Here is a 22,813-nt window from a genome sequence, read left to right as displayed (position 1 = left end):
TCCAGCTTGTTTAAAAAGCATAGTTCACTATATATTTGAGTTTAATCTCATGTTAGTCATAGTGTTTTGATCTGCTAAGTAATGCCACATCTTGTGATTTTGCAACAGGATGTTTGAGGTGCTGGGGGTTTTAAGTATAGTTCGCTAAGGTTGTGTAAGGAGGAGAATAAATGTATTTTATATTGCATTGGTGTGTTGATTGGGTTGATGAGATTGTTGCAGAACGGTGGGAAGACAATGTACTCTTTTCCGTATTTAGGTTGCAGCAGTACAACCTTTATGTTTTTTGTGTCAGAGGCGTAGAAGCCACCCATGTGCAATTTTTTTTTTTTCAAATGAAAATCAGAGTGCATAGATGATGGTGTAGCTCTTATTGGGCACTGAGCTGCTTTTTCATCATTCATAGATAATTTCACAGTAGATGGAAAGACGTGCGTTGCTTCTGGAGTCCCCAGCCTCATGAATCCGATAACTAAGCCTGCTGCCATTGCTTCTTTCAATGCTTCTGCAGCTGAGATTCCAAGGAAGCGCAAAGGAAGTGATTCTGATAACCAGTAAGTAAATCAATTCTGTATGTATCTCAACATAAATTTGAGACATTCATCTATTATTTATGCAGTATCTAATTGCATGAACTGTCTAATTCTCTTTCCTTTATTTATTACAATTTCTTCCAAATGCATTCTTTGACAGTCCTGAGTTATTAAAAATAGAAAAATAATCCTTAAATCCAAGGGATACAGGTAGGATTCTATAATGCCATTTCCTGGCCTGAAGTGTCTGGATAATGTGTCTCTAATGCTGGGATTTCAGTCCTATTTTTTTTTCCTTCTTTGTCTGCTAGTAAAGGCAAGTTCTCTTTGCAGCAAGATGATGAGTTGTTTGGAATCTCACAAGTACACGCTAGAATATCACCTAAAGTGGGAAACAAGATTACTAGTTAAGCCCTTTGATCTAGAACTGTGGAATCAGAACTGCTTCTTCAGTGACCAGGGTAGCCATTCACTAAATGTCCAGACAGACCTGTGACCTAAAAATGAGGACTGTCCTACAGTAGCGCTCAGTCTTTTTAAGTGGGTCATACTTGACTACTGAGATCACACTGTTAACTGTTTTCTCCTGTTTTATAACTGCTAAACAGATGCCAGTTAACCAAATAATCATTTACATAGAAAAAAAGATTTGTTAAAAGTGATCTATTCAAACCTCTATTAATCATCCAGAAGTAAGGGACGCAACTCAGCCTGCAGATCTAGTGCATTACAAATATCTCCGAACTAGCATGGTAAATCTATGTTTCAAAGAGGAGGAGGAAGTAGGAAATTTGCATGTATTTGTGATTATTAAAGCAATTCTCTGTAATCACTGCTTCTTCCATATATAGTCCATTGATGTACAGAATGTAGCTACACTGTGGATGTTGGTATAATTGTCAACTTGGAGATTCAAGTGTTATCTTGTAGATCACAGAAAACTCCAGAAATACATTCACTTCTGAAAAAATAAATTCTCCAGTCTTTTTCAGTAGCACTTGTTGATTTCTATCTGTTCAATAAAAGTGCTGGTTCATGAATAATGTTTCCGTGAAGTTTGGATCTTTCTCTGATTTCGTGAAACTTTTGTTTTTTTAAAAAAAATATGTCCAAGTTGAAACACTAATTGCAAAAGTATTGTTCTATAAGAACTAGTCATTAGTTTCTAAAACCTAATGGTCTTGCTGAAAATAACGAACCAAGTGGGGCTTCCGCTAAAATTGTTTGGTGACTTTTTTTCATTGGGTATATCAAGTCATCTTTTTGTGCTTCAAACTATACTTTGCTTACTTTGTTACCTGTTTCTGCAGGGATGCAGTTGAAGCTGATGGTGATGCTCAGAAAAGGTATTTATTTATAAATGAATCCATTTCTATTTTCAGTGCTATCAGTATGTTGCATTTTCCTGTTTGGCTAGATGAGCTGTGTGGTTTGCCTTAAGGAATGCTTTAAGTGCCGGTCTTTGTACAGCACAAGGTGATAAACGTAGCTAATTTAACAGGATGGATAGGCAAATCCAATGTTATCCAATGTTAAGGTTTTCTGATACTGCTTTCTAAGAATACACTCCCCTTTGCTTATGACTTTACCAGACTTGTTAGTATCGAATTTAAGGTAAGAATGGGAGTGAATGAAGAGCAGCAGTTAAATGAGAAGACTAGGGAGGTGAAGGTCTCCTACTTTTCTCTGACTGGTACCTGTAAACATTTTTTGTTTTTAATGTTGCCAGGTGCTTTTTAAAATAGAGCTACCACAACTATGTTAAAAGAATGCTATTACAAGGTGGCAAACCAGAGTTAAGATTGGCTGTGCAGCATAAGTAAACCTGTTTTGTATAGATGTGATGGCATAGTTATTAATTGGATGATCACTTTAATGTGATTTCTTTTCTGCACCAGGATACCTTACCTGGACAACGTATTTGTTTATATGTAGCTGTGCAGTGTTCTTTTTATATAAAATAGAATATTTCAGTTGGAAGGCACCTAGAGTAATCATCTAGTCCAACTGCCTGACCACTTCAGGGCTGACCAAAACTTAAAGTGTGTCGCTAAGGGCGTTATCCAAGCACTGACAGTCTTGCGGCTTTGGCCACCTCTCTATGAATCCTGTTCCAGTGTTAGACCACCTTCTCGATAAAGTGATGCTTCCTAATGTCCAGTCTAAACCTCCCCCACCGCAGCTTTGAACCATTCCCATATGTCCTGTCTCACTGGATTACCAGGGAGAAGAGATCAGCACCTCCCTCTCTGCTTCGCTTCCCCAGGAAGCTGTAGAGCAATGAGGTCACCTCAGCATCCTTTTCTCCAGCCTAGACAAACCTAGAGTCCTTAGCCGCTCCACATAGGACAATCTTTCCAGCCCTTTCACCAGCTTTGCTGCTCTCTTCTGGATGCATTCAAGGACCTTCACATCCTGCTTAAATTGTGGGGCCTAGAATTGCATGCGGTATTCAAGGAGAGGCTGCACCAACACTGAATACAGCGGGGTGATCGCCTCTGACCAGCTGGTTATGCTGTCTTTGCGCTCCAGATGTGGTTTACCACCTTGGCTGCCAGGACATGCTGCTGAGTCATGCTGAGCCTGCTGACAGCCAGGACCCCCAGATCCCTTTCTGCAGGGTAGTCAGTGTTTGGTACATGGCTTGTGGGGTTGTGTAAAAATCTTTGGGGAAAAATTGTTTCTTTGTGGATTTTTTTCCATGGTGCTCATGATGGAAAAGTGTAACTAAAAATAATTCTCCTCTGTCTTTAAAACCTCTGCTTCCATTTTAGAAGAAATGGGGAACTATGTATAATATATTAATTGAGGAAAATAGAAGAAAAGGTGGTATTCCTTTTTTTCCGCTGATTAATACAGGTTCTGTTCTTTCTAATACCAATTAAGTATTATATTATTTTAAGTATATATGATATTACGTTATAGCCATGAAGCAGAATTTCATCTTATATTCACATAGTCAAGGTAGTTTTAATCTAGCTATTTATAGCAGTAACAACACAGCTGTTAGGACAGAGGCTATATAAGTCCTTTGAAGGCTGTGACTGATTGCCTGAGCAGCCAATTTGTTCTAGTTTCTTCCCCAAGTGGGGCTTCTGAGGGAGAAGGAGAATTAGTTAACAGGCTGTGTGCTGCATTGCAGTTGGTCTGGCTTCTCCTTACTGCTACTGCTCTTAGGGTCAGACAGTGTAACTTCTGTTGGAGTTCAAAGTATATGCACATTCCTGATAAAAGTTTATTTTAAAATAAAGGAAAAATATTAGTTATTGCCAGCTCATCTAAATCTAAAACAGTTTCACTGAAGAAAAGCCCTAGGGTCTTGTGAGCCCAGCCTACCTCCTGTCTTTGGGTTTATCAGACTGCCTAGAAAATTCTTGTGTTCCAGTGAAATCCCAGGTTGAAGAGCTGGATCTCTGATCTGTGTGTTAACTTTGCTCTGGCTGCTGGATCCTTGCTGGGGTCAGCACTTAGTTATTATAGGTGGAAGCAGCTTTTGCAGTCTTTCCTAAAGCCGTAATCTTCAACCGTCCTTCTACTTCCTACTTCTGTTTCCTCACAGGAGACAACTGCTGACTGATTCTGATTCAACACCTGCTTCTTCTAAAATGCTCATAGGCTAAGCAGGTCTCTCCTCTGGAATGGAATTCAGAGTTAGACAAAGCTTAAGATGTTTCCACTGCTGAATTAAAAGTTGAAGAACTGCTGTAGCAAGATTAAAAATATTTGTATCAGTTTTTCTTTTGAAGAAAATAATAGCCAGTATTTGTATGGGAACTGCCTCTCTGCGAGTACCAAATCGCTCATACGGGATTGATTAGATAACTATTAGGCCACGTTCTGAAATTCTTAATAGCTGGTGGTGAAGAATACAGTGATCTTGGGGCAATGATTTTTTATCTTCTCTTGTTTGAATAATCCTTCATATTTTCCTGCTGCAAAGTATTACTGTGATATGAGCCCTATGATTGTCTTGTATTTTAGGCCCAGTCTAGGCTAGGGTTGCTTTTTTCATCATTTGACAATGATATTTTGGAAATAAAAACATGAATAGATGATCTCTTGCAAAATTCTAGATAAAATCAAGCCTATACTTAAGTTACTTGAATGTTCCATTAATGTTGTTTTCTCCAGAATAAAAATAGCCCTGTAATTTTGAAATATCCCCGTAATATTTTCGCATAACTGTGAATATTGGAACCTATGTTTTGGTCTCTTTCTATTATGTATCACTTGCTAGGTAGGTTTTGTTTCATGAATTTTTATCAGTTGCTTTTGTTAAAGCCATGGTAAGTTTGTAGCATTTTCTATATCTTCTTGAATTCATGGGAGGAATAGAAGTGCCTAGTATTAAATATGCAATGTAAAATTTTATATCTTGTTTTCTCTAGGAGTGAAGATGAAGAACACGTTAAAATAAAAGATTTCAGGTACTAATTTACAATAAAAGTACATCTTGCTAGTAAATGCTAGGATTTACAATAGTAAAAGTGAGTAACATTTATTAAACTGTCAAATATTTAACAGTAATTTTTTTTTCTTTCCCTCCCAAATGTATAGGAATTTTTAGAGCCTCATTGAGGATTTTATTTTCTACTAATTTTAATGAAAGTTGTGTTGCAGAATCTTTCAGATGGTTTAGCAAAACCCTGAGGTTAAAATTTTCAAGGTGAGAATTAAATGCAGTATGCTCAAGTCATATGTGAAGGGAGGAGCTGATCCTCAATCTGTATGAATTTCAGAATTGTTTTTTCTAGATTTGTCTACACTTGGAGGTAATAAAAATTTATCCCACATGAAAATGGGTTCAGCTAAACCATGACAAAGAATTCTTGTTCTGGAAGAAGCTTTGTATAGGGAATTATTCAAGGTTTGCCATTGCACTTTGAATTCACATCTTTCCTGAATCCAAATTGAAATTCAAATAAAGCACTTGTAAGAATTTAAATACTGTGTGAATGATTGCAGTCATGATTCATCCAAACAAGTATTTTAAACTATAGACAAGCCACTTAGTAAAAATAGACTTGTTTTGTATTGTTTTAAAAATGTGTCTTTCATTTGTCATGGGAGCAGAGATGTCAAAGCAGAAATACATAAGCCACTTTGTTGTCAAAAGCATTATTTATACAGCATGCTAACTAATCATTATTGTATACAGCATGCTAACTAATCATTATCAAGTGTTCCTGTAATTTAAATAAAACTGAAGAAAGTGTTCCAAAGCATATTTACAGGTTTTTGTTTAACTCCAAAATTGATTCTACTTTACTGAGTATCTCAGATTGCTATCAAGATTCTATTTTGTACATTGCTTTAACTTTCATATTGTATTGTTAATTTTCTTCCTTAAGTTTTGGTTCATTAGTTGGAGGAAAAGAATAATTAGATGACTATTTGAAGGTTTGCTTGACAGTTAATCTCCCTCCAGTGGTTCTTTTCTCACAGTTACTGGGGAACTTGCTTTTCTTCCTTCCCCTTTGTAACTGGGTAATGTAACAGAAGGCTTCGGATTTATCCAGTCATCGCCTGAACTTCTGCATCCATGTGTTCAGGTTTCTATAATTTCTTACTGACTTTTAGAGATGTGGAAGATTGTTCTCTTTTCCCAAATGTTTGTATCTGCCTTCATGAGGTTCACAGTTCAAGGAGCGTACACAAGATATTTATTGATTGTTTCTGCCTGACTTGAAGGAAAGGTGAACCTGTAGAGCTGAGAATAATTGATAAAATTAAATTTTTAAAAAGGCTTTAGAGAGAAAAAAAGCTAATTGCTTGGATGAATGACCCATAATTATTTGTGTGGAGAAGGGATTTATTTGGGGGGAAAATAATAAACTACTAGGTATTTAAAACTCAACTTTATTCTTTCTCAACAGGCCAGGTGTACTTTATTACACCTTTATTACCTTTAACACCATCTGTTACAGTACGCTGAAGTGGAAGAGTGTTGGAGATCAGTTAACCAAAACCTGTTGTCCCTCAGTTTGGTTAACTACCACTGTGTTTGGTCTCAATCAGAAAGGAAAATATTTGTTTTAATTGAGTGGCTAGCTTGTCTTCTAGGTAAGGAAGGAATAGAATAAATTAAACTTTTCTCAATCTGCTAGAGGATGTTAGAGGGGAGGAGATCAACTAGAAAAGCTAACATATTCCACAAAAAAATTAAAGGAAAAGGTGACTGGAAATACAAATATATTTGCCATGTGCACTGTTATGTGCCTTAGAAGGGGTTTTCTGATGAAAACTCCCAAGAAGAGAAGCTCTCATTCAGTGGTTGTGCTTGTGCTCTGGGACAGAGGCTTACCAAGAGATGAAACCTGAGACACAAGGTATGCACTGAGGATGAAACCCTTTCTACCATTGCATCAGGTGAATGAGGGGGCAAGCTTTCTGGAATATCTGTGGTGAATGTACATGAGGCATAGCTTTTTCTTTTGGTTTCCACTACATCTCTTATGGGCACATACTGTATGTTGCTTCTACTGTGCTATCAGTAAGTGCTTATGTTTGTGTCTGTCTTCAGTCTGAGGTAATGAAGTAAGAAGACACTGCTCATCTCAGATTGTTGTGTGTTTGCATAAAACAGTTCAGAGATGCTGTAGTGAGTACAGGGAGCATTCTGTTCTTAAAAAAAAAAAAAAAAAAAAAGTAGCAGATTGAATACCCCTGTGCTAGTTACACAGGCCAAGCAGAGATAGGGCCAGGGAGCAGAAATACCTTCCAGTGATTCCTAATGACATTAAAATTTCTCTGGTATACAGTAAGGCGTCAAGTTTTCTCTTGGACGTCAAGCGTCACAAGAAGAATTTAATTTCTGTAAGTCTTCATAGCCTGTTCTTCCTGCCACATATAATCAAGTTGTTGCCTGAGATATTTTCCTCCTCAATATTTCACATCATTGTTGTGACCATTCCTGCTTTGTTCAAATTAATCCAATTCAGTTGTCAAATACAAGTAGTATTTCAGTACAGTAATACTTCTTCGGGTATGTTCCATTCCCAAAATTGAATTGATTAATATTATGGGGAAAATCATATGTTCTACATCTTAATATTTTTTTCTTCTTAGGGAGGCTCACAGTCAAACAGAAAAACGAAGAAGAGACAAAATGAATAATTTGATAGAGGAATTGTCTGCTATGATACCTCAGTGCAATCCCATGGCACGAAAGCTAGACAAGCTTACAGTGTTACGGATGGCTGTGCAACACTTAAAATCTTTAAAAGGTGGGTTTTAGGAAACTAATCCTGAAAGTCCTTGTTCTGTTGGGAGTTATACTGTGTATTTTCTTTGATGTTAAATAAATCAGGGGTCATTTATTCTACATTTCCTTGCTAAATTCAGTTCCAAGTCTATACTTCAGCTATAGTAAATCTATAGATTTAGCTGTTTGTGGCTTCCAGAACTTGATTTCTTCTTTTTGCTTAGTATAGCAGAAAACAAGCCACCCTTCAGTGTCTTGATTATTTTCTGTCTGATAAGGGTATGCCTTGCAATCAAGTGGCTCCTTGCTTCTTTTGAAAAATTAAAATGATCAAGCAAGTCTGTCTTCATTATTTTCAGACTCTCAAATGAAACATGTTCTGTGTTCTGTGATCTCTCCACATTACATCATTCTTTCTGTAACAGTAATAACTGTGGTGCTGTACTGATGCCAGCAGTTACACTGCTAATAGAGAAGCAAATGGTCTTCGTAGTCCTGTTTTTTTCCCATATTTGTGATTGCGTCAACCTTTGTGTTGGAATTTAATGTTTATCTGTTGACTTTGAAATTTACAGCATAGTGGAAGAAGACCATTAGAAAGAAAAAAACAATCCCAAAACAGACAAAAAAGCCAAACAAAGCACCAACTAAATTTTGGGAAGGCTTTAAGTTGAAGGCCAAGGCATTTATAACATACCACATACTTCCAATGAGTTTTTTGTCCATTGTGAGATTAGGAAAAAAGTATCCTCAACAATGGGAAACTATGCTAGCGCTTACCTAAAGAAACTGATTTAAGTAGTTGCACTGGTAGGGAGCACGGAGAATTCACTTCAGTGATAGCTTAAGTCTTTTACAGTATAACTTCATAAAATCAAACCCAGTTGTGTAACACTAAAGAAAAAAATATGTTTGGACATAATCACCTTTCAAACTTATTTTTGTGCCTGCAAGAACAGTAGTCAAGGAATTTTGTAAGACAAAACATACTTAAACAGAATGGTTGATGACTTTAATGTAATCAAAGTCTTAAACACGTGAAATGTTAGAGACTACCAAGAAAAAGTTATCAAAAGTTTTTATTAGTCAGCTAGCAAAGTGAAAGTAATCATGGATCTCAGTGAATGGTTTAGTGTCTGGCCCAAAGCAGGATATATTATTTCTTCTCCTTTTGCTATTGCTAGGTTTGGGGATTTTTTTTGTTTTTCCTTCCTTAAAAAAATTATATCCAAATACAAGTTGTGTATCACATAGTCTATCAGCAGCGCACAAGATTTCAGATTTTTTGGCAGCACTGTTTCAGAGTAATAATTTGGTCAACTGAAAGCAAAGGTCAAAGACTTGTCTGCACTGCAAAAAAAATTGGTTATGAGTAAACATATGTAATAAGAACTGCGTTAGCCTTGAGTCAAAGGAGTGTAGGAAACTAATTATGCTACTAACTTGACAATAATAGAATCCTAGAACAGTTTAGGTTGGAAGGATTTTCTAGAGGCCTGCTGGCCCAAGCAGGCTGAGAATTTTGTGTAAAGAAATGACATGACAAGTTAGCAGGGCAGTAATTGCACTTGCACTTTGAATAGGCATCTACAAGAAATCTGCAGCTCAAATATTTATATTTTAAGTGGGATGTGAAAACTGGACTCCATGCAGCACAGTTGTTATATGTATCTTCAAAACAAATGCTTTAAGAAAATACAAGATACTATGTGGAATTACATTGAATGTTGAAATTTGCTGGAAAGTTCAACTGCTGTCTACCACAACTTTTCTAGGTATTTTTTGAGGAAATGTTTTAATGGCTAATAATTATTTTAGAGTACTTGCCACAGGTGCTAGGGCAGTAAAAGTAGTCAGTCTCACTACATCTAGTGAGACATTCAATTTAACTGCAATAGAGTATTTTTTGGATTGTTGGATGAATAGTGTTAATGAAGCATTATTCATGCCAAAGACGATAACATTGGAATTACTCACGTTCAGCAAATGTTAAGGATTCTGAAATAGGCCTATGAAACATTTCTAGAAAATTCAGTTCTCATAATACCATTTATCTAGCAGTACATTAAAGATATCTGGACAGAAGTTTCCTTGTTTTATGCTAAGTAAAAGGCAAGAAAAAACTGGTTGTGTGCCTGCATATGTTTATGAGGGCTTTTAAAATACATTTAGAATTTTAAATATTTTTTTTAGTCAGCTGTTGTGTTTGCAAAGAAAAGTTATAAAATACAAAAATACAACTTTGTTAAAAGTGAATTTAAAATATAACTTCTGACATGACATGTACAAATAATCTATTTTCCAGGTTCCACTAGCTCTTATACAGAAGTCCGGTATAAACCTTCATTTTTAAAGGATGATGAGCTCCGACAGTTAATCCTTAGGGTAAGTGGACAGAAACTCAGGTAAATGATGTCCTTATTAAAGCTTGCCATTATCTTGGGTTTTCTGTTGGAGAGTGCTTTCTTCCCCATCTTTTCTGTCAAGCACGTGCTTTGACGTACTTGGTAAGTACTGGTTTATAAATTCTGTACACTATATAGGCTTTTTCATAAAGGGGTACCAAAAATGATTTGTGAACATGGCAGAGAGCAGCCCCTTGAAGGGATAATAAATCTTTATACAATCTGTGTATTTAATACATAAAATTTCTTACGTTGATATTGAAGCCTACATGCAAGTATAGGGAATGCCTTTAATTATGCATCAATAAACTTGCAGTTGTTTGTTCTCTTTCACTTTAAACTTTTAAAGATGTGCTTTGAAAAAGATGCAGAAACAATACCTGAAAGAAAATTTGTCTTGTTTTCACACTTCATATATACCCACACCCCTTTACCCTTTCTCATTTGCAACTATTTTTTTTCTTTTGTTGTAATAACAGATTTTGCTAAGGTCTGTAAGATGACTCCCAAGTTAAGTTCTTTTTCAGCCAGCCATCTCTTTTTTTCCCAAAGCTGTGTTTAAGAAACTTTAGCTGTCTGTAGCTGAAGGTCTGATTTGGTCCTTGCAGTATTAATTGCTTTTTGGTGTGATTTATAACTTACTTAATTTAAAAAATACAAGTTAAAAAGTGTGCTTCCTTGTAGTCATCAATATAAATGCTATATTGTATGGTTTTAAAGACAGTATCTTTATATTTTCAGGCTGCAGATGGATTCCTATTTGTGGTTGGATGCAACAGAGGAAAAATTCTGTTTGTCTCAGAATCAGTTTGCAAAATACTTAATTATGATCAGGTGGTTATAATTGAGTTTCTTGGTTTGCTTTCCATGTGCGTTTTCTTAGAAAATTTTAAACTTCTGTTGAATGTTACTGAAAAACAGTCCTTGTGTATCACTTCTTGGAACTTCTTTGATTTAATCCCTTTCAGGTAAGGCTTAATATTGTGGAACAAAATATTTGCAAGTACAGTCAGTGTTCCTGACCTGAGTAATAGCCCTGGATGTCAATTGATCATCCTTAACAAAACTGCTAGTCTGAGAGGAAGGGGTAATTTGAAGATATCCTAATTTCTATCTCCAAGAGATTTTCTTACTAAATAGTGAAATTATTTGAGGGTTTTTTTTTTTTGTTGTTGGGCCAGGGAAAACTGGTAGTTCAGCAGTGAAAGTTAATAAAAGCTTTCCATGGTGTAACGCCTTTATGCTCAGATGCACTATGTAACACCTCATCCACAATAACTATCTGTGTTATATACTCTTAACTTGAAGGAAACTGAGATAGTGTGAGTTAGCTTAACCCATAGAATAAGAGAAATAGAAAAAGTATAAGCACCTTCTATTAGTTGACGTTTAACATCATGGACAATTACCATAAATAATCAAGGCATAACAACTTATTCATGTATCTATGACTTCTGTTCCAAAAATAGAGGCCAAAACAGTTAGTGCTTCCATCTGTCTACTTCTATAACTTTGAAACCACTTGTGTTCTGTTTGTTTTCTTCATAAACGGAAGGGTAACCAATCTGGACTGCTTTATAATTTTTTTATTTTATTTATTTTTTTAATATATCTTTTTAAAGTGAAATGAATAATTTTATGGGAACAAGCATGAAACTTTTTTTTTTTCCTACACTGAATTTACTCAGGGGCTAAAAAGTAGCTTTTGGAGTCTCTCACATCAGACATACCTACTTCCAAACCCATGAAACCTTTGCTGTTCCAGCCAAAGAGCTTCAGAGAACATGACTGACAACCCATGAATTTATTAGCTTATTTGGGAATCATTCTAGGTTATGGATCCATCCTGCAGCCTAATCTGTTTGTTAGACCTATATATTTTGACAAGGCTACTTAGTAGTAGCTAGCCTTTCCCAGTGGCTATTTTCCCTTTTCATTAGGGTTAGATGGGGACTGGACAAATGAAAGAGGCTGTACGTTCATCTTGCTTTCTTAGAAGCTTTTCATTAAACCCATTTCTGACTGGCTTATTGGAAAAGTGCTCCCCTTTATGTATGCAGTGATCACATAGCAAGTGTCGTGGGTCCAAAATAAGTTGCAATTTGAATCTAGAATACTGCTTGTCAACAGAGCTCCTTTCTACCCATTGATTTGATCTGCTGTGGTGAAGGTAAGCAAGGGAAAAACCAAAAGTAGCCAAATTCTTTTGAAACAAATTCTCACAGAAATCAGTGCTGCCTACAGTAGTGCAGCAGACCAGTTACTTTGCATCAGCAAAGTCATCAGGTTGAATGGATCCCAGCTGGAAAGAGTCCTGTAAATATGCCCTACTGAGGAGTGCTGAAGTGAGCTGACCCCAGCTTCCAGGTGGCACCTGGCTCAAGGGTACCATTTTGTCCAGCCAAATTAGAGCTGAGAGTCATTAGGCAGCATGAATGTTTTTTCCGGTTTCCTTACCCTGCCATATCTGGGAGTGGAGTTGTTTGTGCATAACCTTCTTTGGTAGGATGAGGAATCATATTATGTACATAAATTAAACATTTGGTTTTACAGAACTGTTTTTAATATCCAGCTAAATCTGCTGGTTTTCAAAGGGTAAGTAACAAATTATGGGTTTACTGCCCTGTTTTTATTAAAATATTAAACAATGGCAATTTAAATGTGGAGCAAAATGTTGTTGTTTAGAGTAACTGTGGTATTTGACTTCTTTAATGGTGTAGAAAATTGTTTTTCTGAGACAAGTAATGTGTGGGGTCCTGTTCTAAAATTTCTTATTTCTTTTGTTTTTTTGCTTTTTGTTTGGTTTTTTTAATAGGCCAGTTTAATTGGACAAAGTTTGTTTGATTACTTGCATCCAAAAGATGTTGCGAAAGTTAAGGAACAACTTTCTTCTTCGGATATCTCTCCTAGGGAGAAGCTCATAGATGGGAAAAGTAAGTCATATTCAAATGTGCTCAGATTTTTTTAAAAGAGATGTTAATAAATTAATTATTATGCAGGACGTATTCATGTGTTCATATGTGCATGGATGTACAAACTTGCAGGATAGTTTCTATGAACCAAACATATTTGAATGCTTTTCTGCTGCTTAGAATGCACTTAGAGTTTAAAAGCTAGCCCAGAAAAGAATTTATTTTACTTAATAAGTGTTCAGTAAATTTGCATTGTTAAACATTTACCAAGATGTGGTCTGACATTCTTCCTACCAGGCATACTACTTTCTTTTCTTGTATTTGATAGGTCTTGTCAATACAAAAAGACCTGATGTAGTCGAACATGGGATAAAATACTTCAATATCAAGAGTCACTGTCTTCTCTGAAAATGCTAAGTGTCAAACCTAATTTAAACAGATCTTATTTTGTTTACAGTTATTTCTAATATGGAAAGCATTATGTACTGTGCAGCTAATGACTATTTTATAGCTGGCTTTTGTAAGCATCTTTGCAGTTCTTCCTTGTACCAAATAGACGTTGAAGGTTTATAAAGCATATTTAATTTATCAAAATACCATTCAGAATATCAAGAAGGGTTTAAAAATAGGTTGTTAGTTCTTAATTTTGGAATCTGTGACACAGTCATATTTTCTTAGCCCTATTTAAGTTACTAGACCTTTTCCATTTTTAATTGTAAAGACAAAATTTAGGCAGCTAGATAGTAAGGAGAATGTACTAGAAGCTAAAATTAAGAAAAGGCCTGTATTCTGAAGTTTTATTGTTGAATTTTTAACTGCTTTACTGAATTTTTGTAAGCTGGCTTGCAAGTACACACAGATTTTCAAGCTGGACCAGCTCGACTAAATTCTGGTGCTCGACGTTCCTTCTTCTGTCGGATAAAATGTAATAGGACCACAGTCAAAGAAGAAAAGGAGTGCTTGCCCAACCCAAAGAAGAAAGGTATTCAAAGAGTGTAGATGAAGTGGGGGCTTTCTGTCTGAAACTTGGTATATTTAAGTCCGAGTCATTAGTGTGACCCCTGTAGTTACCACTGACTTCACAAAGTAGCCGTAGAGAGGTGTAAATATGTACTGGAGGCATGTTTTGAAAAACAGTCTAATTGTACTCTTTGTCCTCCCTGTTCATTCCTGGAAAAGAGGGAGAGAGGAACCAGAGGTACAGTGGTTGTTTAGGTCTGTTGTAGTCAAATTTTAGAAGTCTCAGGGAAATTTTTGAAAGCACTGGAGCAGATGAGAAGAATGAGACTAAATAACATATGTCTTGAAGTTAACTGTGAATAAGGCCCGCAAAATCTACTGTTCTGAAGAAAAAAAAACAAGCAAGTAAAGAGACTTTTTTTTATTTACTTTGTGCTGTGTGTACTTTAAAGTATGACTTTTCCTTTTTCTTTTAGTAGTTAATTTATCATTTTTCCAGTCATTTAGATTTAATTCATATTTTGCCATGCCTGTACAGCAGTATACCCTTTTCAAGCTTTCAGTGAATGGATCTTTTTAAAATGTAATTTCCAGCTTTTAATACCTTAGTATTGTTTTTTGCAAAGCTGTGGTGAAGTTGCTTGGCCCTGAAATCCTTCTACTTCTGTTTTTCAATGTAACCTGTTATTGTTGAGATATACCATACAATAGAAGATTTTGAAATAGGTCTGTAATTGTAAGTAAATGGAATTCAGTCTCCCTTGATGTGCCAACTAACTTGGTGAGATAAGAGCTTAACTTGTATAAATGTTTCTCGCGAAAGCAGTATTAAGGGAAGGCACCTCGACAATCTGAGAGACTGACAGAGTCACAGTAGAATAACTCAGTTTTTCATTTTACAGAGTTGATATATGTTTTCTGTAACAGACAGGAAATAAATCTACGCAAAGTGTAATTTGTTCATAATACAGGTATCAAGAATATGTTGGCAATTTTTTGAAGGTTAGTTACTCTAGGACACTTAATGTCATCTCTCTGCCTCGATGCATATGGGGGTGTTTGCATGTTATATAGGCAGCAAAGTCTACCAGCCATAGGAGTGAATAAACAGCATATGCTGTAGTTTAAGACTTCTAAAAACTGAGGAATTAAGAAGCCTAAGATAAATAGAAAATAAGCTGGGTTGTTTTCTCTACCGATTCTTTTAGCAATTGCAATAAGCATAAGATCATGTTCACAATAGGTAATTGATATGGAAGCTGCAGAGAGCCTCTTCAGTTCATTTTCTCTTAATATGGTTTCATATGTATTGTAAATTAAAATGATCTGTGAGTTACCAGACTGTTGGTTTACTTTCTCTGTGAAAGTGTTTGAACTGCCAGCACCTATAACTTCTCTTTCTAAATCTTACATAGAGTTAGAAGTGCTGTCTACAGGTAAGCCAAAACTTTAGTACAATATAGTAAAATATACTCTAATATTTTCTGTAGCCTTGTACAGTTGTTGTAGGTAAGCATAAAATACAGTTGCTGGTCTCACAGTGAACAGAAAAAGAAAGTAATTCAGTTTACTTTTTGAACCATAACTGCCTCTTATTTCATTTCTTTTTATTAGATCACAGAAAATACTGTACCATTCACTGTACTGGGTATATGAAGAACTGGCCTCCTAATGAGGTGGGAGTAGAAGAGGAAAATGATGTAGAAAAAGGCAGTAGTAACTTTAACTGTCTTGTTGCAATTGGGAGGTTACACCCTTATGTTGTTCCACAAAAGAGTGGAGAGATAAAAGTCAAAGCAACAGAATTTGTTACACGATTTGCCATGGATGGAAAATTTGTTTATGTAGATCAGCGGTAAGCGTTTCGTTCTTTAATGAAGAGAAAATGACAAGTGACACCACTAGTTAGATTGTCTAATACTTTTTGTCAGAACTGTAATATCTCAAGCAGGATAGAATTTATAGGTGCTATACACAGGAAGCAGTTCATTCTGAATCTATGAATACTTGGGCTTTGGGTTTTTTGGCAGACATAAGTGTCATGTATATAGTGTATAAAAGTAATATAAATGTATTCCTGTAATGTCCTACAGGAAAAGATGAGCTAGCAAGATTAAAATATGTCAAAATGCACTCATACTTATTTATTAATAAAGAAAAAATTCAACTTAGAGCTTCATAGCTATGCATATGACTTAAGTAATAATCACTTAAACAGAAATTATTAATTCTTAAAATCTTACTATTTGGAACAAATACATTATATCTAAATTAGGTACCAAATTATTAGGCCTGAAAGCTAAGTCCCTATTTTCTGAACTTTCTAAAACAGACTAATTTGTTGTAGAGACTGAGTTACTGCTTTGCATGTTGAATTTCATTATTGTCACTGGAAGCTTTTTATTGCTTTCAGTCATCTTGTATGTATATTAAAGAATCTACAAGTGTCAGTTTAAACCTATTCCTTTAAGTGACAGAGCAAAATTCAACTACTGGATTTTATTTTTTTTTTTTTTTTAATGACTCCTTTATGTGTGACCAGTACCCTGACTGGCTAATGGGAAGACCTAATGATTATAAGTATTTTGTGTGTACATGTGGTTTGCATGTTTAAACACTGTTACTTTGTCTTTGAATTGCCATTCGTTGCAAGTGGGTGATTTGCAGTGAATGATATTTCCTGTTGTTTTAGAGCTAAACTAATACTATATCTTTTTCCCAAACATGAACACAAGCATCTGTTTCTTAGAATATTAATTTTCTGCTTTATCTGATACTGAAGAGAACAGTTTTGCAATTGTTTGAATCCGCTGTAGTTCATGGTTTTTATTTCTAACAGTGCAACAGCAATTTTAGGGTATCTGCCACAAGAGCTTCTAGGAACTTCTTGTTATGAGTACTGCCATCAAGATGATCACAATCATCTAGCTGAAAAACACAAAGAAGGTACAAAATAATTGGTCCTCCCAGACTACTTACAACTGCATGTAACTGCTGTATGAAAATCAAAAAAGCAGCAGCTGAGAATTAATAAAACTAAACAATCTTAGCATTGTCCTTTTCTGCATCTGCATTAAGACATGCCTGCATAAAGCCTGTAATAAAAGCAGGGAGAAGCTTCTGTTGTCTTGAATCTTGGTGCAGTGCTTCAGTCGCAAGGGAATAATATTAATGCTTCTTTCAACCCTCTGCTTCAGTTCTTCATAAGAATGAAGAAGGAATGCTGAAGAGCCTAATCATGTAATTAAAGACACCAATTATGTTCACCAAGTCAGGAGTCTCCCTACTAGTGGTTTGCAGAAACATAGTACTTGGTGTTTAATTTAAGATTAATAATATTGCTGAAAAGATTGTTGGATTTTAGTAGGGGTCTTGTCAGTTGTTCTGGCATTTAATTTGTATTTCTGGCCGTCAAAAACATTTTGGGTTTATGATGCTATAAATCAGATTAATTTTCTTAACTTTCTAAGTATAAATATGGTGATTACAACTTTCCTTTCTTATCTAGTGTTGCAGAATAAAGAAAAAGTATTTACAAATTCCTACAAATTTAGAGCGAAAAACGGGACTTTTATTACTTTAAAGAGTCAATGGTTTAGTTTCATGAATCCATGGACCAAAGAACTGGAGTACATTGTATCAAACAACACTGTGGTATTGTAAGTAATTTATGTGCATCCCCATGTTATTTTTTGTCTTAATTACAGTTAGCATTAGCAGAAAGCAACCTGCTTAAAAAGCAGACCAAGACTAGAAAATATCAACACTGCACAAAAAGTGGTTGAGTAGCCTGGAACTGTGTTGTTTCCCAGTAGAAAATATGAAGTGAAAGAGTTTCTTACTGAAGGAAGAAAGGAAGGGTCTTTTAAGAAAACTAGATGAATAAATGGAAATGTGAACTTCTGATTTTCCTTCTGAACTTTACAAGGCTGCATGGGTCAGTTGACCTAATTTTAAGTGCTGCCCTACCTACCATGTGTCAGAATGTGGAGAGGCATAATTTGTAGATTGTAGAAATGCAAGGCAGGACAAAAAGATACTCTAGATCAGGGGTCCTCAAACTATGGCCTGTGGGCCGGATACGGCCCCCCAGGGTCCTCAATCCGGCCCCCGGTATTTACGAACCCCCCTGCCCCCCCCCACCCTGCTGGGGGTTGGGGGGGAAACCAAGCAGCCTCAGGTGACTGCCTGCCGCTTCATCTGCGCACCAGCCCCCAAAAGTTTGAGGACACCTGATCTACAAACTGATGGCAAGGGAGGAGCCTGTGAGACAGACAGTAAATGTGTGTTTGATTCTTCTTTTTCATTTTCTGTGCCTTGCAATGGAGCTACAATTTGGATTGTTCCGATGATACTGAGAATCTTTGCCAAAGTCAGGGGGTTGGGGAGGGAGACAGAGGGGATTTTATTTCCATTAAATGAAGTTGTCAAGTGGGCCTTTTAACCATTCTGTAGCTGGTTGGTGTCTTAAGTCAAGATCACCCTCCTGTTTTATGCATGTCCTTTTTCCTCAAGAAGACAGAGAAGAGCAGTTAAGACGGTCTGTGCTGCCCAACAGCCAAAGGGCACTTTTTGCCTGCCCTGGAGGTGTGGGTGGCTGCAGCTGTCTAGAGGAGGGAAGGTAGGCAGTAGCTGCTGGCAGAAGGTAGCCACTGACCTGTCCTTGTAGCAGTTGTTTCTGGTTAAGTGGTCTCCTTCCTAGTAGTAAAGGTGGCAGCCACCTTCCCTTGTCATGGAACACAGACAACTACATTGGCCTTTCTTCTTTATTTGGAGAGTAAGTGGAAATGAATATCTCACCCAGTGCTTCAGAAACAGTACAAAGGATTGAACACTGAAACATGAGGAATATCTCTTTTTTTTACTAGTTCGAGGACATTTGTTTTTACTCTGTGTAAAGTATTGTTGAAATCAAACATAAATATGCTGGGGTTTGCATTTGAAACATTTGCTGATATATTTTTTTTTTGTCTTTGTGTGTGTTTTGGGGTTTTTTTGTTTAAATCTCAGAGGTCATAACGAGTCAGCTGAAGAACAGGTCCTCTATGGTTCCCAGCCTGCAGAAGGCAAGTGTCACTTCTTACAATTATCATAGGTGCATCTCCTGGTCAATCTTTACAGTTTTAGATTTATTCAATCCAGGCATTTTTTTATTCTAGGTTGTTGTGCAAGGAAAGATTAATTTTGTTTTTTAAAGCTAATTGTGGTGACAATTTCACATTAGTCAGGGCATCCTAATTCATATCATTCACATAGAATCATAGAATCATTTAGGCTGGAAAAGACTCAAGGTAGTCCAACATAACTGTCATCAGAAGGGCTGTAAGCGTATCTTCTAGGAAATTCTGTTATAGCTAGGATTTTGGTTGATAGGATATTATGCTTCTGTCAGATGTTTTTCATATTTTGCCTGGTTTTCTGAAGAAATGCAGTTTTGTACTATCTGAGTTTACCAATAGAATATGGAGTGATACTGATATTGATAAATACTCTGGTAATATTTTTCTGCTGTGCATAAATTCTGATTTCTATGTGCTATTTTATCTTGCTTTAAGGTTTATTATTTTTGCTTTTTAAATTGTTCTTTTTAATAACTGATTTCAGTTTGTGAAAAATCCAAGGGCTTTTTCTCATGTGTGTTTCATTGTCTGTCAGAGAGACTGGAAGTGGTAATGATTAAAGCTAGTTTCACTACTGGAGATCAGCAATTTTCACAAATATATTGTTTACTTACTGTTATATTACAAGTGTGACAACACTCTCCGCCATGAGTTAGTGTTTAAAGGAATTTAATTTCTGAAAATAAGAGATACAGGACAAAACCTGTTTTAAAATTAATCCTTGAGGTGGTTGTTCCTTGCTGTGTAATGAAACTGCTACAGACTTAAGGTTTTATTTTGGTTTTTTAACTGTAGATGCTGTAAAACAGACTTTAGTAAGTGTACCTGGAATGTCCTCTGGAACAGTTCTTGGTGCTGGAAGTATAGGAACCGAAATTGCAAATGAAATACTAGAATTGCAAAGGTAACAAACACTTAACATCATACGTTAGGCTTTGAAGTTGAGAGAGAGGAGAGGTATATGTGTTTATGTGGGGGTTGTTCAAGTTTAATTTTTATTGTTATGCATATTAAGTATTTTTAGATGGAGCAGTGGCATTATGAGATACCAATTACAACCTAATGTTAGTCTCATGCATGGCAGAACACTTTACTGGTGGTGAGAAACAGTTTTGTTCTGGGCATACAGTTCCCTTTGTTAATGAAAGTATTATTTAACTGTGACTTTGAAAGTGTTACTGTGATGCAGCTTCTTCACATGACGTTGAAATGGGTAGATAAACTATTCGGGAACAGAAAATCAGTTGTCTGTGAGTAGCATTTACATTTTTCTGATAGCATCACTCTGCTAAGAAAACTTTTCTTGAAACAGTCCCCAGTGGAGCACTTTCATAGCCTGTATTGCCCTTCCTGATTATCCTGAATGTGGACTAAAGTGCTAGCACAATTTCCTCTCAGTACTGCCGTAGATTAAAAAAAAACTGCATCATTCCAAATGCGAATCTGTACAAGATTAAAATTGTTGAAGATTGACCCTTTTAAAACTACCTAATTTTACCACATACCTAGTATAGCCAAGGAATTCAAAAGGAAGAAACACAATTTTAATGTGAAGATAACCTTATATATTGTTTTTGTGTTGTGCCCGCAGTGTTGCCTGACTTATATATAGAGAGAGGTTATTACGCTGTCAGTTTGCACTGTATCAGCATTTGTTGTCTAAGAACATTTTTTTTTTAAAAGTCTCTGAGCCCCCTTGTTCCAGGACTTTGGGATGCACGTGCATAGAAATGTCTGTTTTGAGTCTCAACTATTTCAGGAATTAAGGCTTCATCAGAAGGTCCAATCACTTTTGTTAAGGTTAAAATTAGGATAATGGTACTATCATCTCATCGGCATGGGACAAGTTATCTAAGTGTTAGCTTTGGATAATGAAGCCATCCCTCAGACTTCAGATCTTATACTTCCAGTTCCAGGTAAATGAATGACAGAAATTTTCTGTGTCTGCAGAACAGCGTGTTGCGAGGTTCCATGTAGTTTTTCCCACTGACGCTTTTAACCCGGACCTGAAAGAATAGTAATATTAAACCTTCCAGGAAAAAGTGCATTAGTTTTGGCAACAATGGTAAAGATATAAGGAATAGTTTCCTATCATAGAATATCCTGAGTTGAAAGGGACCTGTGAGGATCATCAAGTCCAACTCCTGACTCTACATGGGGTAACCTAAAAGTTAAACCATATATCTAAGAGTGTTTTCCAAACACTTCTTGAACAGCAACAGGCTTGCATCGTGATCACTTCCCTGGGGAGCTTGTTCCAGTGCTTGACCATCCTCTCGGCAAAGATCTTTTTGCTAATACCTTCCCCTGATACAGCTTTAAGCTGTTCCTCACATCCTATCGCTGGACGCCGGAGAGAAGACATCAGCACCTGCCTCTCAGCTCTCCTTCAAGGAGGTTGTAGACAGCAATGAGGTTACCTCTTATTCTCCTCCAAGCTGAACAAACCTAGTATCCTCAGCTGTTCTTCATAAGTCATGCCCTTCAGTCCTTTCACCATCTTTGTTGCTCTTCTTTGGACATGTTCTATTATTTTTATATCCTTCTTATATTGTGGAGCCCAAAGCTGTGCACGGTACTTGAGGCGAGGCCACACCAATGCTGAGTCTAGGGGGACAGTTGCTTCTTTTGACTCGTTAGCTGTACTGTACTTAATGTACCTCAGGATACCATTGTCTTGCTTGGCCACCAGGGCACATAGTTGACTTGCATTGGAGCTTACTGTCAACCAAACCCCCAGATCTCTTTCTGCAGGGCTGCACTCCTTTATGGAACAGCAGTTTAAGGCAGCAGGATGTTTACCATAGTTTGTCTGATTAACCAGAACGTCTTTTCAGGAAGATCACAGTGATGGTTTATACTTGCTTCTAATTTAAAAAGTGAGGCTGCTAAGAGAAATCAAAACCCCTGCAAGTTAGGAGTTCAAAGAACTACTTTCCAACACAAATACTTGTGAAAGTGCTGGCAGTGATGAGCACATGCCTCAATAAGCTGCACCAGGTACTCTTACTCTTCAAGTCATTGATTGGACTTGGTGTTTTGCCTGGTTATGTTCACATCTTGAACACTGGTTAGTAAATGAAACATTACGTTGCTTTCTTTGGGAACAGTCATCTTATTTCTCAACTAATAACTGAATGTCACAAGCTATTGAAAGGAAAAATGTTTTGCTTACCAGCTTCGTTGGCCAGTGATCTGAGCCATTTTAGTCTTGTGCAGGTATGTTTGTTTCAGTGATCTTAGTTGTCTGTGGACACTGGAAATTGAGAAATAAACTTGTGCTGAAATTAATAGCCCAAGAAGTTGCTATGCAGGTGAAAGAAAAAAGGTTAAGAGCAAAGTCATGCAGGATAAGGTAAACTGTGTCCAAAGGAAGGACGGTTCTGAAAAGAAGCCAGCTGTGTATGGAAGGGAGCAGTTGCACTGTGTAACTGGGACGTCTGGCATGATATTCATCATACAGTCCTGTATCTTGGGGGGAAAATAAGCTAAAGGTGTTCACAAATGCAGTTGGCCATTGAAGGCCTCATCAGTAAGAACTGAATGTTTCTAGAGATGTCTGGAAGTAGCTGCTTGCATCCAGATGTAGCTCAGTTTTCCAGAATTGTTGCTGAAAACAATGCTGTATTTCATTCCAGCAGAAGAAGAGTAGAACTTTGTGCTATTTCTTCATTTTTCT

At 36.5% G+C, this 22,813-nt stretch overlaps 1 protein-coding gene across 2 annotated transcripts in view; it reads left to right on the top strand.

The window, feature by feature from the left end:
• Positions 1-22,813, top strand: part of BMAL2 (basic helix-loop-helix ARNT like 2) — a 37,972-nt gene that overhangs the window by 8,204 nt on the left and 6,955 nt on the right. For both annotated transcript variants that reach the window (XM_080392870.1, XM_080392871.1), the window contains exons 2-14: positions 407-554; positions 1,844-1,879; positions 4,922-4,960; positions 7,602-7,759; positions 10,043-10,122; positions 10,884-10,976; positions 12,958-13,075; positions 13,893-14,036; positions 15,629-15,869; positions 16,854-16,960; positions 17,523-17,673; positions 19,025-19,080; positions 19,930-20,038. In XM_080392870.1, the coding sequence (XP_080248996.1) occupies positions 407-554; positions 1,844-1,879; positions 4,922-4,960; positions 7,602-7,759; positions 10,043-10,122; positions 10,884-10,976; positions 12,958-13,075; positions 13,893-14,036; positions 15,629-15,869; positions 16,854-16,960; positions 17,523-17,673; positions 19,025-19,080; positions 19,930-20,038 (1,480 nt within the window). The remainder of the gene's footprint in view (positions 1-406; positions 555-1,843; positions 1,880-4,921; positions 4,961-7,601; positions 7,760-10,042; positions 10,123-10,883; positions 10,977-12,957; positions 13,076-13,892; positions 14,037-15,628; positions 15,870-16,853; positions 16,961-17,522; positions 17,674-19,024; positions 19,081-19,929; positions 20,039-22,813) is intronic.

Source organism: Falco punctatus (assembly GCF_963210335.1).
Source record: "Falco punctatus genome assembly, chromosome: 6".
Classification (NCBI taxonomy): Eukaryota; Metazoa; Chordata; class Aves; order Falconiformes; family Falconidae; genus Falco; species Falco punctatus.
The sequence above is the reverse complement of the archived record's forward strand: the minus strand, read 5'-3'. Positions and strand labels throughout refer to the sequence as shown.